This window comes from Bos mutus, chromosome 9 (assembly GCF_027580195.1).
Source record: "Bos mutus isolate GX-2022 chromosome 9, NWIPB_WYAK_1.1, whole genome shotgun sequence".
NCBI lineage: Eukaryota > Metazoa > Chordata > Mammalia > Artiodactyla > Bovidae > Bos > Bos mutus.
The window spans coordinates 70,066,744-70,087,080 of NC_091625.1; the positions used below are offsets into that span (position 1 = coordinate 70,066,744).

At 42.4% G+C, this 20,337-nt stretch overlaps 1 protein-coding gene across 1 annotated transcript; it reads right to left on the bottom strand.

The window, feature by feature from the left end:
- Positions 1–2,393: 2,393 nt before the first annotated feature.
- CCN2 (cellular communication network factor 2) lies at positions 2,394–5,642 on the bottom strand. Its single transcript, XM_070376680.1, has 5 exons — positions 5,361–5,642; positions 5,023–5,245; positions 4,465–4,716; positions 4,127–4,338; positions 2,394–3,751 (listed from the first exon to the last, which is right to left on the bottom strand). Exons 1-5 carry the CDS (start codon positions 5,424–5,426, stop codon positions 3,455–3,457), a joined length of 1,050 nt encoding a protein of 349 aa, XP_070232781.1. The 5' UTR covers positions 5,427–5,642; the 3' UTR covers positions 2,394–3,454.
- Between the last annotated feature and the right edge of the window lie 14,695 nt (positions 5,643–20,337).

Genomic DNA, 20,337 nt, shown 5'->3' on the forward strand with positions numbered 1-20,337 from the left:
CTTTAATTTCTAATTTCTTCTTGAAATTATTTCCAAGTTTTACAAATCATTTATGTTGCTATTTAATGTCATTAGTCATTTCCTTTTAATTATTTATGTCTAGTGTTATTTTCTTAATGTTCTGTTGAAACAGTAGATTATAGTTTTGGCATGTTTTCTGGACATGTATTTCTGGCAATCTCCTTTTATCTGTAGAAATGCTATTCTATCCCCTATTATTATTTTTTCATATAATATCTTCATACAGATTTGGCTGTGATGATTTTGGTTTTCTATTTTTTATGCAAAATTATTTTTCCTGAACTTTATTTAGGAAGACAGCTTGGTTTAAATAGCTTTTCTAACTACACAGAGTTCTCTCTTTTATTGTTTTCCTGTGTTAAAAATATGGCCATCTGCTTCTTGAGCTTTTGAACTTGTTTTCTTCTGCTTTTTATCCGGACCCTTCTTTCAGAATGTTTTTGTTGTTTCTGACTTAATTTTGATTTTACTCCTAAGAATGTGGAGTCCTCCCTTGGGAGCCAGGCTTGGTTTGTAACTTTTATTGGAGTGGGCAAAACAAAACTCTTACCAGTTTCACAAGGTATCCTCAGATTGATCTATATTTCACTGCTGGCTGTTTTGAAGCTCTCCTCTTCTCAGATGCATCAAACACCCTGTTGTACTCCTTTGCTTTTTCTCACATTTTATTCTGACATAATAAAAGTCATGTAGTTGATGATTCCCCCCAACACATATCTTAGGGTACAAAGGATGTTTTGCCAACTAATTTTGTTATATGTCTCATGGTGTTTTGATTTCGCAATCTAATTTCTGTTTTTATGTGGAAATTTGGAAAATCTTAAAATCTATGCTTCCATTATTACTTCTGTCTTCCCAGAATTCTCAAATTCCTTTTAAAACAGTCAGGTTCATTTACCATGGCCCTTCATCTTTGCAGCTAGGAGTCAACTGACAGAAAGGAAATGTAAACCAAACAATGCGCTCTGTGTTTGTGTTGCGTGTGTGTGTGTTTGCATGTGGATTTATTTGGGGAAGTGGGGCACAGCTACTGGCGGGGTTGCTATATACGTATGTGGGTGTATTCTAAAAGTCCAATGTTTTGGCCAGAAATACTTTTCACATTTTGAACACGGGAAGTTTTCCCTTTGGTTTGTGGCATGGGCTCTGTTTGTAGAACTAGCCTTTTTTTTTTTTTGGATGTATTTTTGTCTCTTGGAATGACACAGGCACTACAGCATTGCTAATTACCTTGTGATGGCTTAGTCTGTCTGCAACTATTTTTTTCCCTAGAATCCACAGCTATTCTTATCTAGAAAAAATGGGCTTCCAGTTGTCCCTGGAGTATTCCTTTTGTTTGCCACTTATGTTAGTTGATTTTTCAGTGGAGACCTGGAGAGATCCAATGATCACTTCCATGTAGGTCTTCTTGAACAATTTCATTTTGTCAAACTACTTAATGAACTATTGATCTTGAGATCTGATATAGTGAAAACTTGGGGAAATGGGAGTTGGTTTTAAGGCAAATTTCTATAATACAAATGAATGGAAGGTTGGCTTATCGTTCTTTTCGTACTTATGCCATCATCTATTTGTGATTGGTTATCATGGTAGCTGAAAGCAGAATTATGCAAAATAATAAAAAAATAATTTTTACAGATTTAATAGTAAGATACTGAAGCTCAGAAATAGATCTACAGTAAAGCATACAAATTCAAAAAAATAGTTAAAAATCTTCTATGTCTAAGGTACATGTAGGCTAGTTTATGATGATGGGTTGGAAATTAAATGCCTACAACAGCAGAGATATATTAAATATAAACAGAACCGAGGATAATAAAACAGAGATTGGTAAAAACATATAATCTGAAGAGAACTGAAGTATTTATAAAGTACTGTGAAGATAATGGAGAAGGCAATGGCACCCCACTCCAGTACTCTTACCTGGAAAAATCCCATGGACGGAGGAGCCTGGTAGGCTGCAGTCCACAGGGTCGCTAAGAGCCGGACAGGACTGAGCAGCTTTACTTTCACTTTTCTCTTTCATGTATTGGAGAAGGAAATGGCAACCCACTCCGGTGTTCTTGCCTGGAGAATCCCAGGGACGGGGGAGCCTGGTGGGCTGCCGTCTATGGGGTCGCAGAGTCGGACACGACTGAAGCACCTTAGCAGCAGCAGCAGCAGTGAAAATAATGAAAAATGCCTGTGTGCTCAACAGTGTGTATGCCTGTAAATTTGTGACACCTGATTCATTGTGAAATATGTTTATGTAAAAATCCTATTGAAGGGATCAACCAATTGATAAGAATAGATGAGAAAAAGATATTTAGAAAATTATAAGTGCATAGTTTTAAGACAAAAACTTCCCATTTAATAAATGAAAAACCAAGCCCTTTATAGAAAAAATATATACTTTATTTTCAACTAGAAAGGTGCAAACATGTAACTTTTGGTCACACTCTCAACAAATAAACTGTCCAAAAAACAGTCATAGTCAAAGTAGAGACAAATGCTTCCAGGTGGAAAAACCAATCAGCTATACAGAGCTACTCATTTTTAATAAAGGTCATTTGTTCGTTAAAAGTGAGACTACCACGTTTCCAACCTACAGATCAGACTTTGAAGGACATCACTGCCTCACCTTCAGCAAACAACCTGTTTGGATGGACTGTTGCTCCAACTGCACAGAAATTCTATTTGAATATCCATTTCATGCTTTGAATTATCAGACAAGCTTTCCGTCCTACCTATGGTGTTCAGAATTGAGGCTAACACTTGAAATATCAAAGCATTAAAAACATAAACAAAAAGGCACAAACAACTTTAAATTAACTTAGATAACTGTACAAATATATATATATACACACAATATTTACAGTATCAATAAAAAAAAATCTGGCTTGTTACAGGCAAATTAGCTTGCCACAAGCTGTCCAGTCTAATAGACAGAATTCTGATTCCTGAACAATGTCCTTGAATCAGAATGTCATAGCTGAATCTGCTGTTCTGACTTAGAGACGAACTTGACTCAGCCTCATGATGGCTGGAGAACGCACATCCGAGCTGTTGCTGGAGCTATAGGCAGATCAGTGAGCATGCTAAAGTTTTCCTTTTCAGTGACACTCCAAATAGCAGTCACATCACTACCCCTAAAGATGACAAGGCTTTCTACTGGCCTCCTCCCACTGCTCCTAGCATACATGCTGGCGCTGTGCACTAATACAGTCCTATGATCAAGTCTCAATTTCTTCAAACCAGTGTCTGGGGTTGACGGACTATTCGTTTGAATATCACATGGCACAGTATTTTGAATTTGGTGGGAATTTTTCTTTTCCCCAGTTAGAAGCACAGATTTAAATAACTTGTGCCACTGAAATCACGTGTACACAAAAATGAGATGTGAATCGATTCAAGTGACAGCCTAAAATGTTCACGTGTCTCACTGTCTCTGGCTTTAGGCCATGTCTCCATACATCTTCCTGTAGTACAGTGACTCGAAGATGTCATTGTCTCCGGGGCAGTTGTAATGGCAGGCACAGGTCTTGATGAACATCATGCTCTTCTTCATGACCTCCCCATCAGGACACTTGAACTCCACGGGAAGGGTGGTGGTTCTGTGGGGGGTGCAGCACCGCCCGTCTGTGCACACTCCGCAGAATTTAGCTCGGTATGTCTTCATGCTGGTGCAGCCAGAAAGCTCAAACTTGATAGGCTTGGAGATTTTGGGGGTCCGGATGCACTTTTTGCCTTTCTGAGGAAGACAAGAGAGGAGAGAAAAATCAATGACTCTGCAAGGGGTGTGGCTTTCTTCAACTTCTGTGTGTTCTAGTCTCTGGGGCATTTAACTTCTGTTTATATTTTGAGGAGGGAAAGTTTGAGTCTCATTTGTCAGTTTTCCAAAAATAGACATGGCCTCTTTGGGGGTGTCTTGAATGAAACAGGGCTGTGGAAGATTTTCTAGTGGAAAACTGGTGGTTTCTATTAGGGAAAGTCTCATCCCAGTAAAACAGCTCAATGATATTTTTGGAGATAACAGGCCTCTGTAACACGGGTGATAAGAGACCTAGCTGTAGGCCAGTCCACTCTTGTTCCATGACCAGGAGTCAATAGAAACAGAACACCATACCTTAATGTTCTCCTCCAGGTCAGCTTCGCAAGGCCTGACCATGCAGAGGCGGCTCTGCTTCTCCAGCCTGCAGAATGCGTTGTCATTGGTAACCCGGGTGGAGATGCCCATTCCGCAGGTCTTGGAACAGGCACTCCACTCTGTGGTCTGGACCAGGCAGTTGGCTCGGATCATGGTTGGGTCTGGGCCAAACGTGTCTTCCGGCCGGTAAGCTACGAGAGCAGAGCACACAAACACAAGGTAAGACGCCAGGCTAAGTCACTTCCCCCTGCCCTCAGCCAAGTCAGGACTCGGCCCCTGGGGGAGAATCACGAGGCTGACTTGGAGGCTCAGCTCACCTGCGAGCGCAGGGCCGACCACGGTGTGCTCCTTGGGCTCATCACACACCCATTCCTCGCAGCATTTCCCGGGCAGTTTGACCCTCCGAGGGAAGGGGCAGTCGGGGCTGGGCAGGCGGACGTCCACGCTGCATAGGGGCACGCAGCCCACCGACCCGTCCAGACACGTGCACTGGTATTTGCAGCTGCTCTGGAAAGACTCTCCGCTCTGGTACACAGTTCCTCCGAAAACGCAGGGGGCACCATCTTTAGCTGAAGGAGAGGAAGGGAAAAGGGGGGGTGGATGCAGGAGGGCTCAAGCATCATTCTGGAGCCTCCAACAGGAAGCGCATCGGGGATGGGAGCCAGGAGCTGGGCTCCAGGGGTAAGGCTGCAAACAGCCGAAGGGGAGGAAGGGACCCAATTCGAGCGGCGTTATTTTCCGGTAGCGGGAAGGTGGGTGTGAGGGACGAGGTCATCGACTGTCCTCCCCCCGCCCCCCCAACCCGGGACCCCAGTGTTGGGGGGGGGGCTCGGGGCTCGGGGAGGTGGGGAGGGGGCGGGGGCTGCAGGTCTTACCGGTGCACACGCCGATCTTGCGGTTGGCCGGGGAGCCGAAGTCGCAGAAGAGGCCCTTGTGCGGATCGCAGGGGTCGCGCTCGGTACACAACTCGCTCAGCTGCTTGGCGCACACGCGGCAGCAGCCGCAGCCGTCCAGCACCAAGCTGACGCCGGCGGGGCAGCGCGGCGCCGGGCCGGCAGGGCACTGGCACGGGGCGCTGCAGTCCTGGCTGGAGGCGGGCTGCGGAGGGAGGCGGCGGTCAGCCGACGCACGCCCCTCGGCGCCGCCTGGCCGCCTTCCCGCCCTTCGCGTCCCTCCCCCCGGCGCCGGCCGCCGCGGGGTCTCCGGTGCTTACCCGGCTGCAGAGGGCGAGCAGGAGCACGAAGGCGCAGCGGACCGGGCCCAGGCCGGTGGCTGACATGGTCGGGGCGCTGTGTCCGGCGGGCGGCGGGCGGCGAGAGGCGGCTGGCCGGGCGGGCGGCGCAGGTTTGGGCCGGAGGCGTGGGCCGGGGCGTGCCGGGCTGCTGTCTCGGGAGCTGTCGGCCGGGGCGGCTGCCGTCGGACTGGAGGAGGTGGGTCGCCGGCGGTGGGAGTCGCACTGGCTGCCTCCTCTCAGCGGGGAAGAGTTGTTGTGTGAGGCCGGGGCGGGCGGCCCGAGGCTTTTATACGCTCCGGGCGGCCCCGGTTCGCCAATGAGCTGAATGGAGTCCTACACAAACAGGGACATTCCTCGCATTCCTCCCCACCTTCCTGCCTCATCAACTCACACCGGATTGATTCTGACCCCTTGACACTCAGCATTCCTCCCGTCTGAAAAAGCTGGCACACTCCAGCTCACCAAAAAAAAAAAAAAAAGGCTCAGTATTTCCAGCCACCAAATAGGATTTTTCCCTCCTTGCCTCTTCGCACCACTCCTGATTTATATCATTTAAAAACACATCGGCAGTGATTTTATTATTTTTATACCACTTTAAAAAAAAAATACCACTCATTTCTGTTTAAATCCTTTGTAGGAGATAGCTGAGAAAAGGCTAATAGCAGGGATTTCTGAAAAATTCGAAAGGGTTTCCTTTTTATTTTTTGGTAATGATTTTTAGTTTTAGAGACTGTCTGCCTTTGAAACTCTTCAGAGGGCACAAGAGGAGTTCATTGTGTTTAACTGCTTGAAATCCCCAAGAAGCAGACGCATACCTGCAAATCTCTGAATTCCATATGCTGGGGATGTAGGAAATTGGTCATTTGTCGCATGAAATAACGTGGGTGCCCATGGCCAGAGTAGAAAGAGAATAAAGCCAGGGGTCTGAGTAAGGATGCAGTTCTACGGAAGAGATTTCCACACTCTTTCTTTGTGTTCTCTTAATATGTAGCAGTTTTAGTGTTGGGTGCATAGAGAGGGAAAAGGGATGATTGGGCATCAACATTTCCAGGAAAAATCGGTCTGTTGTTATGTCAGGACAACTGATTCTGTGCTGGGTAGGTAGAAGCCCTGGGTGTTGGGATGTAAAAAGGGATGGGAAGACAGGAAAACCTTACAGGAGGAGACTAGCATGAAGCTTGGGGTTTACTTAGGGAGTTTTAAACACAGTCATGGGTTTTTGAAAAATGAGTGATTTTTCTTATACTAAAACCTATAATCTTTGAATGTGAATTGGACTTGGTTTGTCTGGCAGTATTAAAAAAAAATCCAGTTATATAACAAGAACACTGTATACCATTGTATTTGGTTGTAAACTGAGTGTCAGTAAATAATATATTTTAGTGACTCTCCACACACCTATGAATAGTGATTGTTACTTCTTATTACCCTAGGAGCCTGAAGCCTAATAGAGTTAGATTAGATCAAGGCAGGAACAGGTTTTATTCCCTGCGCTCCTGTGCAGATGTCAAATATGGCCAACAAAATCTAAACATATGTCCCTTTCCTAATATTGCTATCTAGCTTCACTAAGGAGTCAGGTAATTAACTGTGCTTCCTTTTAGAATCTATAGTTTAGTTGCTTGTTTGTTAATAACTCCAGTTTCCATTTTATGGAAAGAGAATGATTTTTATGCCATTTTTTCCTATTGTAATGTCACATTGTTTGATGCTGGTGTTACCCATGAGCAGATTCGTTTTAGCCATTGATTATTTTGTGTATAGGTTGAAGATTAACCTATTTAGGATGCAAAAGCAAGCTTTCAGGACATTATAGATTATAATTTGAAAATAGCCTGTTTAAACAGGCCACATTTTTTTCAAGTTTCATTTTATTCTGTTGAAAAAGAGCCAAGAAAAAAATAACTAACTTCAGCACAAACCGCATCATCTGTGCACAATTACCTTGTTAAGCAATCCACATGTTGTACAGTGTAGTTGCATGTCAACAATGTGAATGGCCAGCCAGCGATGGGGGCCTCTGAAGCTGAGGAAGAATTTTCATCATTGTTATTTAATGTTCTTTCCAAGCATTCCTCAAAGAGAAGAGGCCTTAAAATTTCCTATTTAAAGAAGGAACATTCCAAGATATGTTAATAGCCACATGTGTATTAAAGGTAACTTGGTCCCCAATTTTTTCTTCCCCTGTGGATGATTTTAAAAGTCTAAAATATGTGGGAAGCCACAGTGAAATCTTTCAAGACCTAAACCTCCAATTATATCTACCACTAATGGCTGGAAAGGTGTGGTGGATGGGGAAGGGTAGGGATGAGAAGCTGGGACCTCACCCAAGGTGGCCTGCGGCCTAGGTCATGAGCTCTCGTGGCTTGCAGGGTGAGAGAGCTGGGAAAACCAGTTGGGGATTTTTGAATCCTCTAGAGGTCCTAAGAGCCACCACCACCACCAGCTTCATGTCCAGCAGAGTGGAGACTCATTCATGGAGGGGCTAAATTGCTAGACTGGGTTCCAATTGGGTGACCTGGGTTGTATTCTTGGAACTGCCATTCATAAATTTTAGGGAAGTCACAAGTAGGAGTCATATTCTTAAGTTTTCACTTATAAAGTGATGGTAATAATAAGAATATTTTATTTCATAGGGTTTAAGTATAATTAGATTATAGTTTTCAGAGAATTAGTGCTTTATTTATCTTTCTTGATTTCCTGTTTTGCCACAAGCACATAACAAGTATATTCCTGTTCTGCTGTGCTGTTAAAAAAATATCAGGTCATATTATAAAAAGAATTTGGTTTTACTGTAAAATTCACGTGGTCTTTTGAAGTCTCAAAAATCCATGCTATGCTATGCTAAGTCACTTCAGTCGTGTCCGACTGTGCGACCCCATAGACGGCAGCCCACCAGGCTCCCCCATCCCTGGGATTCTCCAGGCAAGAACACTGGAGTGGGCTGCCATTTCCTTCTCCAATGCATGAAAGTGAAAAGTCAAAGTGAAGTCATAGTTAGCTCCAATTGGATAGTTTTAATATTGGCTGAGAGAAGACAGCATATTGAAATATACAGAACATGGAATCTCAGAATAGAAAAACATGCTCTGCATGTAAGGTTAGATTGGGGCTTTATGATCAAAACTCTTCTGAAAGATTTAAAACAAAAGATTATGAAGAGAGTGACTTAAGAGGGAGAGAGAAAGAGTGAATACACCCAAGACATTCACAGACTCAAAAGTATGTTTATATTGTGATACAGATCATCTGGTGTCAGGAAATTCAAAGGGAAAGGCTGACACTCTGTCCTTCACTCATGCCGTGGAATCTGAATTCTTGTACTATTATAAATGACTCAGCAAATGTTTGTGTGTGCCTGGGCGGTAAAGTGGAAATAGTGGCTTCTTACAACTTCTTCCAGCTCTGACTTATCCCAGGGCTTTTGACTGACAGCAGGTCAGAAATGGAAGAAAAAAGTTCTTTGAATTTGTGTGCAGAATGGTTAAGATGCACTAATTTTGTCTTGTAAGCAAGTGTTTATCTGGCCAGTGCTTTTTAGAGAGCATTTTTTTTCCCCTGGTAAAATGAGGAATTCACTGAGATGGCCACTGAGTCCTATTTACAGAGCTATATAAGGTATGCGTGTGTCTACTCAGGCATCCTTTGTACAGGTCGTTTGGTTAAGGCTTGTAAGATGTTCAGCTGCGGATGTACTACATTCCTTCTTTTATGTTCTTTGTTGTTGTTTTTTTCCCCCCCTAAAAAAAAGATAAGTTACTTGATCAGGTATCAGACATAGAGAAAACCTGGCAGGAATACAGGAAAGTGGCCAGACTTGGAGTGTTTGTGTACTTAAAGAAGGAATCTTGCACACTTCAACTTTCAGTCATAGACATTTTCTTATAAGAGCAAGCGGGAGTCTGTGCCAGCCCTCAAAGCGGAAATCAAAGCTCCCAGGGAATGTGACTCAGAGCCAAGACCCGTACGCAATGCATACACTGAGCTGTCAGATTTATAGGTAGTCTGGCCGTATAAGGACATCTGGACAGGGAGCGATTTGTCGTGGGTTGGGAGGGGCTTATGATTTTTCTGACATGCCTCAAATCCAATCAAGTAAATGAATTCCAGCAAAAAAAAACAAAAAAGAAAAGAAAAGAAAAAAAGGTGTGCCAGAGGCTTTTGGAAAAATAGTAATAAATATTATCCTAAAATCTTCCGGGACCCTGGCGTGGCTTACATTTCCTTGTATTTGCTTAAGATGAAGGTTAAAGAGAGGGCGTACTCCCTGGGAGTTCAGAGGTGGAAAAGAAGCACGGATGTTTACTATTGAAATGACATTCATTTCCTTCATGCTTTCCTCTCCTTATAATTAGTTCTCTGATTTTCTGAGGCTATTTTCTGATGCAAAGGTATTTGTCAGAAGGTAGTCAAGACCGTTCCATGTGGTCTGTGCTTTATGTTTGCTTGTTCATTTACTTGCTGGTAAATGAAGTTGAGGGTTAGAGGAGTGAGGGAAGTAAAGAATTTTTTTTTTTTTTAAATATGCTGTTTCCTTCAGTTTGCTATTTGTCTCACTTATTCTGTTCTTTGAATGAGAATCCTGTGTAGCTTCTAGTCTGCTTGCATTAGTCTGAGATGGTGCTGGAGATTACGGATGCTTCTACATGGAGATGTGTCTCTCTAACACTTTTCCTGATAGGTTAGCAACACAAGTGTATTGCCATAGCAACCTGGAGTATTTACAACCCTTAGGTAGAGTCTCCTAGATACTTAATGGTGATAAGTGAGTAGGAATGAAAAGAATGGGGGTAACCATTTTTTCAAATGTGTGATTGGGGAAAGGAAATCAATAGGTTTAAGAGGAAGATAGAATTTAGATGAGATCATTTATTTCAGAGAATGGGAGTAAGTGAAAGGATAAATATTTTGAGAAGACTAATGTAGAATATACTTGAATGTGTTCTTAGAGATTTTGCTGGGGAGCGGGAAGGTGGGGGCAGATGAAGCCAGAGCCATCAGCTCATGCTTTGAAATGTCCTCCTACCTCCTATCAATAAGCCTGAGGCCCCTTCTCAAAATTTCAGGGCTCCCTGGAATACTTTTTGAAAATCATTAGGTAGGACTTAGAGAACTGGCTAGGCTTCCCAGGTGGTTCAGTGGTAAAGAATCTGCCTTCCAAGCAGGAGACTCAAGTTGGATCTCTGCGTTAGGAAGATCCCCTGGAGCAGGAAATGGGAACTCACTTCAGTATTCTTGCCTGGGAAAGCCCAGAGACAGAGGAACCTGGCAGGCTGCAGTCCATGCATGGGGTCACAAAAAGACAGACACTACTGAGCGACTAAACAACAACAACAACAACAGAAGAACTGGCTGGGAGCCTGGAGATGTGACTTCCACATCTGCTATTTACCTTCCGTGGGGGCTCAGAGATGGCCCTGATCTCTGAGTACTCAGTTTTTCACCTGCTTGTAGTATTTTTAGCCTAAGGAGACCATGTTTATGAAAGTACTTTTATAAAATGTCTGGCAGCTTTAAATGTACCCATCTCTTCTATCTTTCAGTGGTTCTTGCTCTTCTTAGGACTAAGTCCAGCTGAGCCTTGATTTTTAAAAATTCCATCACAGTTTGACTTAACACCATTTATCTTTGCAGGGATTTCTGAGTATTAAAGCTGTGTGAAAGCTTAGAGAAAATCAAATCTGGCTTCTTCATTTTTTAGCCTAGGTGCTCAGAATTGGTAGAGACATTTAACAAATGAACTTTCATGTAAGAATATCGAATGTAAATATTCAGGAGACAACTAAAATTTTATTATTTCCTGTATCCATGATGTTTTCTTTAGGTTATTTATTTCTCAGAAAGCCAAGATGATATTTTATGCTTAACATCATGCCACATACATTTTACACTCTACATATATTTGGGCTGACTTTCTTCTTTCATTTGGTTTATAATGCAAACTGTGCTACCATGAGAATGACAAGCAGATTTTCAAATTAAATGGGAACTGGTAGCCAGTACATTCTAGACTATTGAAAACTAAGTTGTTCAAATTTTCCAAAGAGTTTCTAAATATTCCCCTATGTGTGAGTTTTTTAAAAACTGTGCATATGGGAATTGTATATTAAAACCTAGACAGATGGATAAGGCTTTTTGAAAAGGTATCAGAGCTGCTAGGTCAGAGCTTACACCATTAAGGAAGAAAAGCCACTCTATTAAAACTCTTGACACCATCAGATTTGAAGTAAATGTGAACTAATGCATTGTTTAATTTGACATTAGAATGCACAATGGCAATTTTGTCTGATCAATTTAACAGGAATGCTTCTTAGTGCTCTGTCCGTGTGCCTGAAATGGATACCCTCTATGGCTATATTGCCTTGTGTTTATGTAGAAATTTTAAATTTACAAAAGCCCTTTTACCTAAACGAATTCGCTTCAACTTCATAACAACCCTGTGAGGGATATTGTTCCCATTTTGTAGGTGAGGAAATCAAAGTCCAAGAAGATTGAGTAACTATGTAAGCTTGGACAGAGGTGGAGCAGGACATGTGAATTTAAATTCAATTTTAAAGGGAATACCCTACCTCTTCTTGCAAACTCCACTGCTTCTTTTCTTCACTTTTTATATACACTGATCTCTGAACAGTGCATGTTCTTAAAATAGTTATTTCAGAGCTTCTTAAAACTCTTGAAGCACACACCCTAGAAGGCATATAAAACACTGTGGGATAATTAGCAGAGTTAGCATTATGTTGCTGAGATAAGCATGAAGTAGAAAGATAACGTTTACTGATCTGTGTTAGGAGAGACTCTTGGGCTTAGACAAAGATTTTTTTCCCGGACAATTAAGATTTTTGTGATTTTGCTGTGTAGGCAGATGTGTTGCTTCTTATCCACTAACAAACTAATGTAGCTAAAAAAGGAAACATGAATCAAGATGATGGGTATGCTTTGGGAGGCTTAATATCAGGGTGTGTACTACTGTGACATCAGCTTCAGCCCACACTGAAAATGTTCAGTCTCTAACTCAGTGCTGTCTTGTTTAGGCTGAGACTAGGACCAACCACAGGCATCAAAAAAATATCTTCTTGAATAGTTGCATCATTCCCTGATAAGCTACCCATGTGAATAGATGCTATGACAGAGTCTCAGGCCATGAACACTAAAGTGGTGTCTACTATAGACCGATTTTTCACAATTATTACTTAATAGGTATGTCTCAGCATGTTATTAACATACTGCTTATTTTATGAACTTCATCTTCAGTGAAAGTGCACTTTCCTCATATTGAATCCAGTGTGCATTTCAGGCTTACAACTTTCCCCTTCTTTCTCTAAGGAATGATATGATTTGAATCCTTTTGAGTTTCATGTTGTCAATGGAATGAGATCCGTGTCATCACCACACATGGCAGAGATTAAGAGTGTTGTTGTCTGGGAGTGGCAGGTTTGTAATGCGGGGATTTTCTTATTGACCCATGTGTGTGTATGAAAGCTAACAACTGCAGGATAAAGTTTCATGTAACCATAGACTTAACTTGCTCATGTCTGGAAATATTTTACCATTAAGCCGTTTCTCACGTATAGATGATGAAAGCTGATTTTGTCCAAATGAATCTTTGGTGGTATCTTCGTCATTTCCCACTGCTCTCTGTTTATTCTTCTTGCTCATCTGTTTTACCCAGCTGTTTCCAAATGTGGTGGATTCCTGAGACTCCCACTGCTTGCTTTCAACACTGTAGGTAGGAAGGCAAACTTCCAGCCTATCTTCACATAGACTGTGAACCAATTTTACTTTGCAGTGAGGTGAGGCACTGCTGGGCACTGTGCTGGGTGCTGTGGCGGGTGCTGTTGTAGTAGAACTGAGCACAAAACCCTCCCTCTGCACAGGCCTCTCCTCGCCAGTCCAGCAGATTTTACCAGACCAGCTTATGGAGGAGCTGCCAGCCAGCAGCTGCCACGGCATGGTGGTACCTCTTATGCTTCTCTGGTGTTCTCTTCCTGCTCACGGAAGCCTGGTCTTAATCTAAAGGGGGCTCAGGAACTCCAAATTCCTGTATTGCTCATGCGTCACATACAACTTTCCAGGAAGGAAAAATGACCTCTTATTGAGTAGAAGTGGAGAAGGCGATGGCACCCCACTCCAGTACTTTTGCCTGGAAAATCCCATGGATGGAGCAGCCTGGTAGGCTGCAGTCCATGGGGTCGCGAAGAGTTGGACACGACTGAGCAGCTTCACTTTCATGCATTGGAGAAGGAGATGGCCACCCACTCCAGTGTTCTTGCCTGGAGAATCCCAGGGACGGGGGAGCCTGGTGGGCTGCTGTCTATGGGGTCGCACAGAGTCAGACATGACTGAAGTGACTTAGCAGCAGCAGCACTGAGTAGAACTGGCAATCTGTAGACTTCTGCCTACAACAACTGCCAAGGACTAGGGGTTTCTCAGACTCTGTGAGGGCAGGTGACCAAGTCCGTTGAGAGTGCATCAGCTGGTGGCCTTTTAGAAAAGCACTGCTGAAGGTCACTTGCTTAGGCTCCTTCTTTTTAATGGCAAGGATGGAGGTAGGGAAATTTTACTGTTCTATTATTTTAGGCAGCCCAGTATTCAGACAAGCTTAGGAAACCAAAGGGAAAAAACAAAGAAACTAGTAGCATGTTTTAAAAACCCTTTGGTGCTTATATTTTAAGATCTCAAGAATAAAGCCTACAAAGTAAACTTGATTTGTATTTAATTAAAGATGATTTTCAACAGTTCTTTTTTTGAAAGTTAAAAATGTAGTTTACTGAAAGATACACATCTTTACAGCCTTCCCAGGTGGTACTAGTGGTAAAGAAACGGCCTGTCAATGCAGGAGACTTAAAAGATGTGGTTTTGATCCTGGGTTGGGAAGATCCCCTGGAGGAGGGCATGGCAACCCACTCCAGTATTCTTGCCTGGAGAATCCCATGGATAGAGGAGCCTGGCGGGCCACAGTCCACAGGGTCACAGGGAAAGACTCAGACATGATTGAAGCGACTTAGCATGCATGCATGTGTCTTTCAAAGAGTAATGGCAAACAGTCCAATTTAGAAGTTTAAATAAATGTAGATGATTTTAATACTAACAATATATATATAAAGCTGAAGTCACTGCCTTTGAATAATTTTTGATATTCTAGTATGAAATTTTATTACTTTAAGTAGGTTAATTCTATAGTTTAAAACAGTTCCTAAAATTAGCCACCACTGTGGATTTAACTAGGCTGACTTTTTGTTATCTTGATTTCAAGTGTTCTGTTGATAGAAGTAATACAGAAGTGATGTGAATATAGAATTTGCTGGACTTAGTATTTCTTTTTTTGACTGCTTCAGGAGATATCTTTTTTTTCCTTTTTATTTATTATTTCATTAATCAGCTGTTTTATTAAGTGTGTGACATCATGCAAACTAAACTATCTGAGCCTCAGTTGGCACCTCTTGGAGATATACTGCTGCTAAGTCGCTTCAGTCGTGTCCGACTCTGTGCGACCCCATAGACGGCAGCCCACCAGGTTCCCCCTTCCCTGGGATTCTCCAGGCAAGGACACTGGAGTGGGTTGCCATCTCCTCCTCCAATGCATGAAAGTGAAAAGTGAAAGTGAAGTTGCTCAGTCATGTCTGACTCAGCAACCCCATGGACTGCAGCCTACCAGGCTCCTCTGTCCATGGGATTTTCCAGGCAGGAGTACTGAAGTGGGGTACCATTGCCTTCTCCATGGAGATATACTAGTACCTACTTTATAAGATTGTTGGGACAGTTTGAGGGAATGAAATCTCCAAATCTTGTAAAGTGCCAAGGACAATGCTTATCACAGTATAAGCACTCAATGAATGCTCGTTAAAGGAAAATAAAACTTTCCTTTTAGCTCATATCTAAATATTTTCAGATCTAAATTTCTACATAGCACATTGACCAAGTATTAGCCCCTTAGCCCAGTAGGTTTCCGGGTCATACGATCTGCATATTGCATGGAAAGAAAAGAATGTGCTGTTTCTGCTGACAGCCCTCTTCCAGCAAAACACATACCATTGTTATGTCACTTGTGAATAATTTATGACTTGTGATTCTGTCCTTAGGATCCCATTTTTTTTTTCTTTTTTGCCATCAAAGTGTCACAGGGGTGGGTGGGGGAAGTATAAGTTCTTGAAAGAAGCAAAGAATACAATTAAGGAATTTGATACCAGTTATTATTGAATGTGCATATCGACAACATCTAAGCACATTATATTAATATCCATGAGAAAGTAAAAGTGTTTATGCTAAAATAATAAACTAGGCTGCTATTCCATCTTGGATTTAGTTGCAAAACCAATGCCTGGAAAATGTCTCTGTGGGACAGGAGATGTGTGTGTGTGTGTGTGTGTGTGTGTGTGTGTGTCCACATGGGTGATATTGACATTGTAGGAGAGGGAAGAAAATTTAAGTTTCTAGTTTTTGCTGTTGAAATCATGAAATGAAAGAGAGGAAAAGAGAGAAAGAAATACTAATATATATATAAGATGAGGATGAGAATGGCTTGGCAACAATAATATGACACAGCCTCACATCATGAATGATACTGAGTCCCCTCTGTACATATGGGAAAATTTAACTTTATGGAATTCAATTGCTAGAAAAGACAATTTCAAAATAGAACTGTGCAAGTGGAAAATGAAATATCCCTTCGGATGATGCAGTTGCACTTAATGGCCATAAAAGGGGTGACCTAATTTTATCATGCTAATAGTAAAAGTTGTGGTATTTCATCTGCCTCTTGGGAGAAAGTGAGGCACAATGAAAGTATTAGGGAAGCTGAATAGAGAAACCTAAAGATTGAGTAGATTGGTGATGATACCATGTGACTCTTCCCTGTTGGAAAGTAGTCATCTCGGCAGGTGGTTGGTCAGCCTTCTTTCTCTCTCTCTGCTTCCCCCCAGAGCCTGCCTTCAGGATCCTGATATTCACAGATAAGAACACCTTTCCCATACTGCCTCCCTTTCCCTCGTCTCCAAAGTGGTGCAATGTTCTCAACAAACCCTGTCCTAAAGATGCTTATTCTTATGAAATATCTTCCTATGTGTCTTTACAGACAGCACACTCACAGACTTTCTGACTTGTTGGGGGCTTTGTACCTGGCTCCTGCTTCTTCCACCGAGCCCTAAGTCCTGTAAACATCATGGGTTTACTCCAATATCTGCTGGAAGACACTTGAAAGTTCTTGTTGCCTGTTTCTTTGAAGCCAGCCAAACAAAACAACCCACGCTTTGTCCTGCACATCCTTCTATAGAGTGTGTTTTTTTACTCTGAAGCTCCTAAAACACACGTATACGTATGGCACACAATGACAAACACACACACACACTGTTTTTACTGTCTCTAAATATTTACCATACAACCCATTGTAATAAGGTTTCTGATTTTAGCACAGGGATTTGCCACCTATTCTTTGCCAAATCTAGTGGATTCTTTTCGGTCCTTATATATAACTTGATTTCTCTTGGGTTTTGTAGTTGAGTCTCATCCTCTCTCCATCTCTTCGACCATTTCTTTTCGTCTCCCTCTGAAGTCTCATTTCGCCCTACCACAGATGCCCTGTAGTCTTTTGTCCGTGGTCCTCTTCTTACTTACATGTTCTTCCACTGCCTCATGTAGATGGTTCCCTGCTCTCTGGATCTTGACCAGAAACGTTCTTGCTGTGCACAAGACATTAATCTGAATGTCCTACACAGACCTTAAAGTACTCAACTGCTGCTGCTGCTAAGTCGCTTCAGTCGTGTCCGACTCTGTGTAACCCCATAGACGGCAACCCACCAGGCTCCCCTGTCCCTGGGATTCTCCAGGCAAGAATACTGGAGTGGGTTGCCAAAGCCATCCCCAAATCTACTCCCTTTAATTTTCCCAGTTTTAGTGATGGGAACCAACGTCACTCCATATTGAAGCCTGTATGCTGTTTGATATTCCTTTTTCTCTTTCACATCCTATGTCTAGTCAGCCCCAAAGCTCTATGGACTCTACCTTCTTATGATATTTTCCCAGTATACCATGCCATTAGCATCTTTTGTCTGAATCCGTATTAGTTGTTTTTGTTATTAACTATTTTTTGACCTACCTTATTTGCCCTTTCCAATTTGCCCCTTCCAATGCTGCCAGAAGTACTGCAGAGTATTCACTTTCCTGCTTAAAACTTTCACATGGTTTTCATTGCCTTTGAAATAAATTCCTTTGTCTGGTTCCTATCTTTGCCATTCTTATTTCTCAATACCCACCACCCCTGCCCTGTTTTTCATTTCATGTTTTGTTCCAGTAACTTAGTTTCATTATGCTAATCATGGCCGTATTACATACTCGTCTTGCTTATCCAGCACCTGGAGGAGCTGTAAAGTGTGTTTACACCAAACACAAACTTTCAACTATATTAGGAGCTTGTTATTCTTGATCTAGTACATATACATTCACACATAACACATGCATTTAGTGAAACAAAAAACTTATAGAAACAATATTTATTGTTACCATATATGATACTTTTGATACTTTAAAATCAGTTTTCTATTTCGTTTTTTAAAAATGTTGATTTTGGCCTCAGTGATACTATGATTTATAAGAAATATATAATGGTCTTTCAGTGATATATGTATACTTGGTCTTTGTGCCATTTCTGGCTCACAGCTTTCAGAACACTTGAAATTTCCTAAGTATTGGGAATGATAAAGGTGTCTTTTGTTATATGAATGAGGTAACCTTTGGAAACACTTAAGGATTGCCATTGGCACCAACCTTGAGATTAGAGGGTTGAGACCTCCTTTCCCCCTCTTCCCATCCCCACCATATGAGACCTCTGGGGAGCTGCAAGAGGTTCAATCAATCGCCAATGGCTGATGATTTAATCAGCCATGCCTATGTGATGAAGCCTCCATAAAAGTACAAAAGGACAGGGTTCAGGAAGTTTCTGGGTTGGTGACCACCTGGCAGTTTAGGAGCCTGGTGTGGCTGGAGGAGGCATGGATCTCAACACCCTTTCCACCTACCTTGCCATATGCATCTCTTCCATCTGGCTGTTAAGTAAAATGTTTTTTTGAGTTCTGTGAGCTGTTCAAGTAAAGTAATAGAAAGCAGGGAGGGGGTTGTGGAAACCTTTAATTTATAACCAGTGAGTCAGAAGCATTGGTAAGAGCCTGGGCTTGCAACTGACCTCTGAAGTGGAGGACAGTCTTATGAGACTGAGCCCTTTAATTGTGCAATCTGAATTGTTTGTTAATGTGGAGAAACCTACACACACACACACACACACACACGCACACACACACACTGAAACTGGATCTAAGAACCCTTTCAATCTCTAAGCTTATTTTACTGTCTAATGGAAACCACACATTAGAAATAAGATACGTGGATATAACTTTGCAATCCCAGGTTATCAGGATAGGCTTTTTGAGTAAGCATTGGAAGAAAGGGGAAGATCATGAGGATGTGAAGTTTGGGGACGCCATAGACATTTTAGGATCATCAAAAGAGCACCTGTAGATGCAGGGAGATGAATGTGTGGAGTCCTAGCAAAATACAGACCAGAGATGCAAAGAAAACCTGAATTCTTGGTACTAAATCAATTTTGTCAGTTTCATGAGCCAGTATGTCTAGCTCTCCTTTTTTTAAATGGGTTCCATTTAAGTTCAGTTCAGTTCAGTCTGTCATGTCCGACTCCTGCCACCTCATGGACTGCAGCACACCAGGCTTCCCTATCCTTCCCTATCCCCATCTTCCAGAGTTTGCTCAAATTCATGTCCAGTGAGCCAGTGATACCATCCAACCATCTCATCCTGTGTCGTTCCCTTCTCCTCCCGCCTTCAATCTTTCCTAGCATCAGGGTCTTTTCCAATGAGTTGGCTCTTTGGCCAGAGTATTTGAGTTTCAGCTTCATTAGGGCTTCCCTGGTGGCTCAGAGGTTTAAGTGTCTGCCTCCAATGCGGGAGACCCGGGTTCGATCCCTGGGTCAGGAAGATCCCCTGGAGAAGGAAATGGCAACCCACTCCAGTATTCTTGCCTGGAAAATCCCATGGACGGAGGAGCCTGGTAGGCTACAGTCTACGGGTCGCAAAGAGTCGGACACGACTGAGCGACTTCACTTTCACTTTCAGTATCAGTCCTTGTAATGAATATTCAGGATTGACTGGTTTGATTTCCTTGCAGTCCAAGGGACTCTCAAAAGTCTTCTCCAACACCACACTTCAAAAGCATCAATTCTTCAGCACTCAGATTTCTTTATAGGCCAACTCTCACATCCATACATGACTACTGGAAAAACCATAGCCTTGTCTCGACGGACCTTTGTTGGCACAGTAATGTCTCTGCTTTTTAATATGCTGTGTAGGTTTGTCATAGCTTTTCTTCCAAGGAGCAAGTTGCTTTTAATTTCATTGGTGCAGTAGCCATCTGCAGTCATTTTGGAGCCCAAGAAAATGAAGTCTGTCATGGTTTCCATTGTTTCCCCATCTATTTGCCATGAAGTGATGGGACCGGATGCCATGATCTTAGTTTTTTGAATGTTGAGTTTTAAGCTGGCTTTTTCACTCTCCTCTTTCCCTTTCATTAAGAGGCTTGTTGGTTCCTCTGCTTTCTGCCATAAGGGTGGTGTCATCTGCGTATCTGAGGCTATTAATATTTCTCCTGTCAGTCTTGATTCCAGCTTGTGCTTCATCCAGGCTAGCATTTCACATTTATGTAGTCTGCATGTAAGTTGAATAAACAGGCTGACAATATATAACCTTAACATACTCCTTCCCCAATTTGGAACCAGTCTGTTGTTCCATGTCCGGCTCTAACTGTTGCTTCTTGACCTGCATATAGATTTCTCAGGAGGCAGGTAAGATGGTCTGTATTTCCATCTCTTTAAGAGTTTTCCACAGTTTGTTGTGATCCACACAGTCAAAGGCTTTGGCTTAAGTGAAAATAACGCCCAGTTGTGGATGTGACTGGT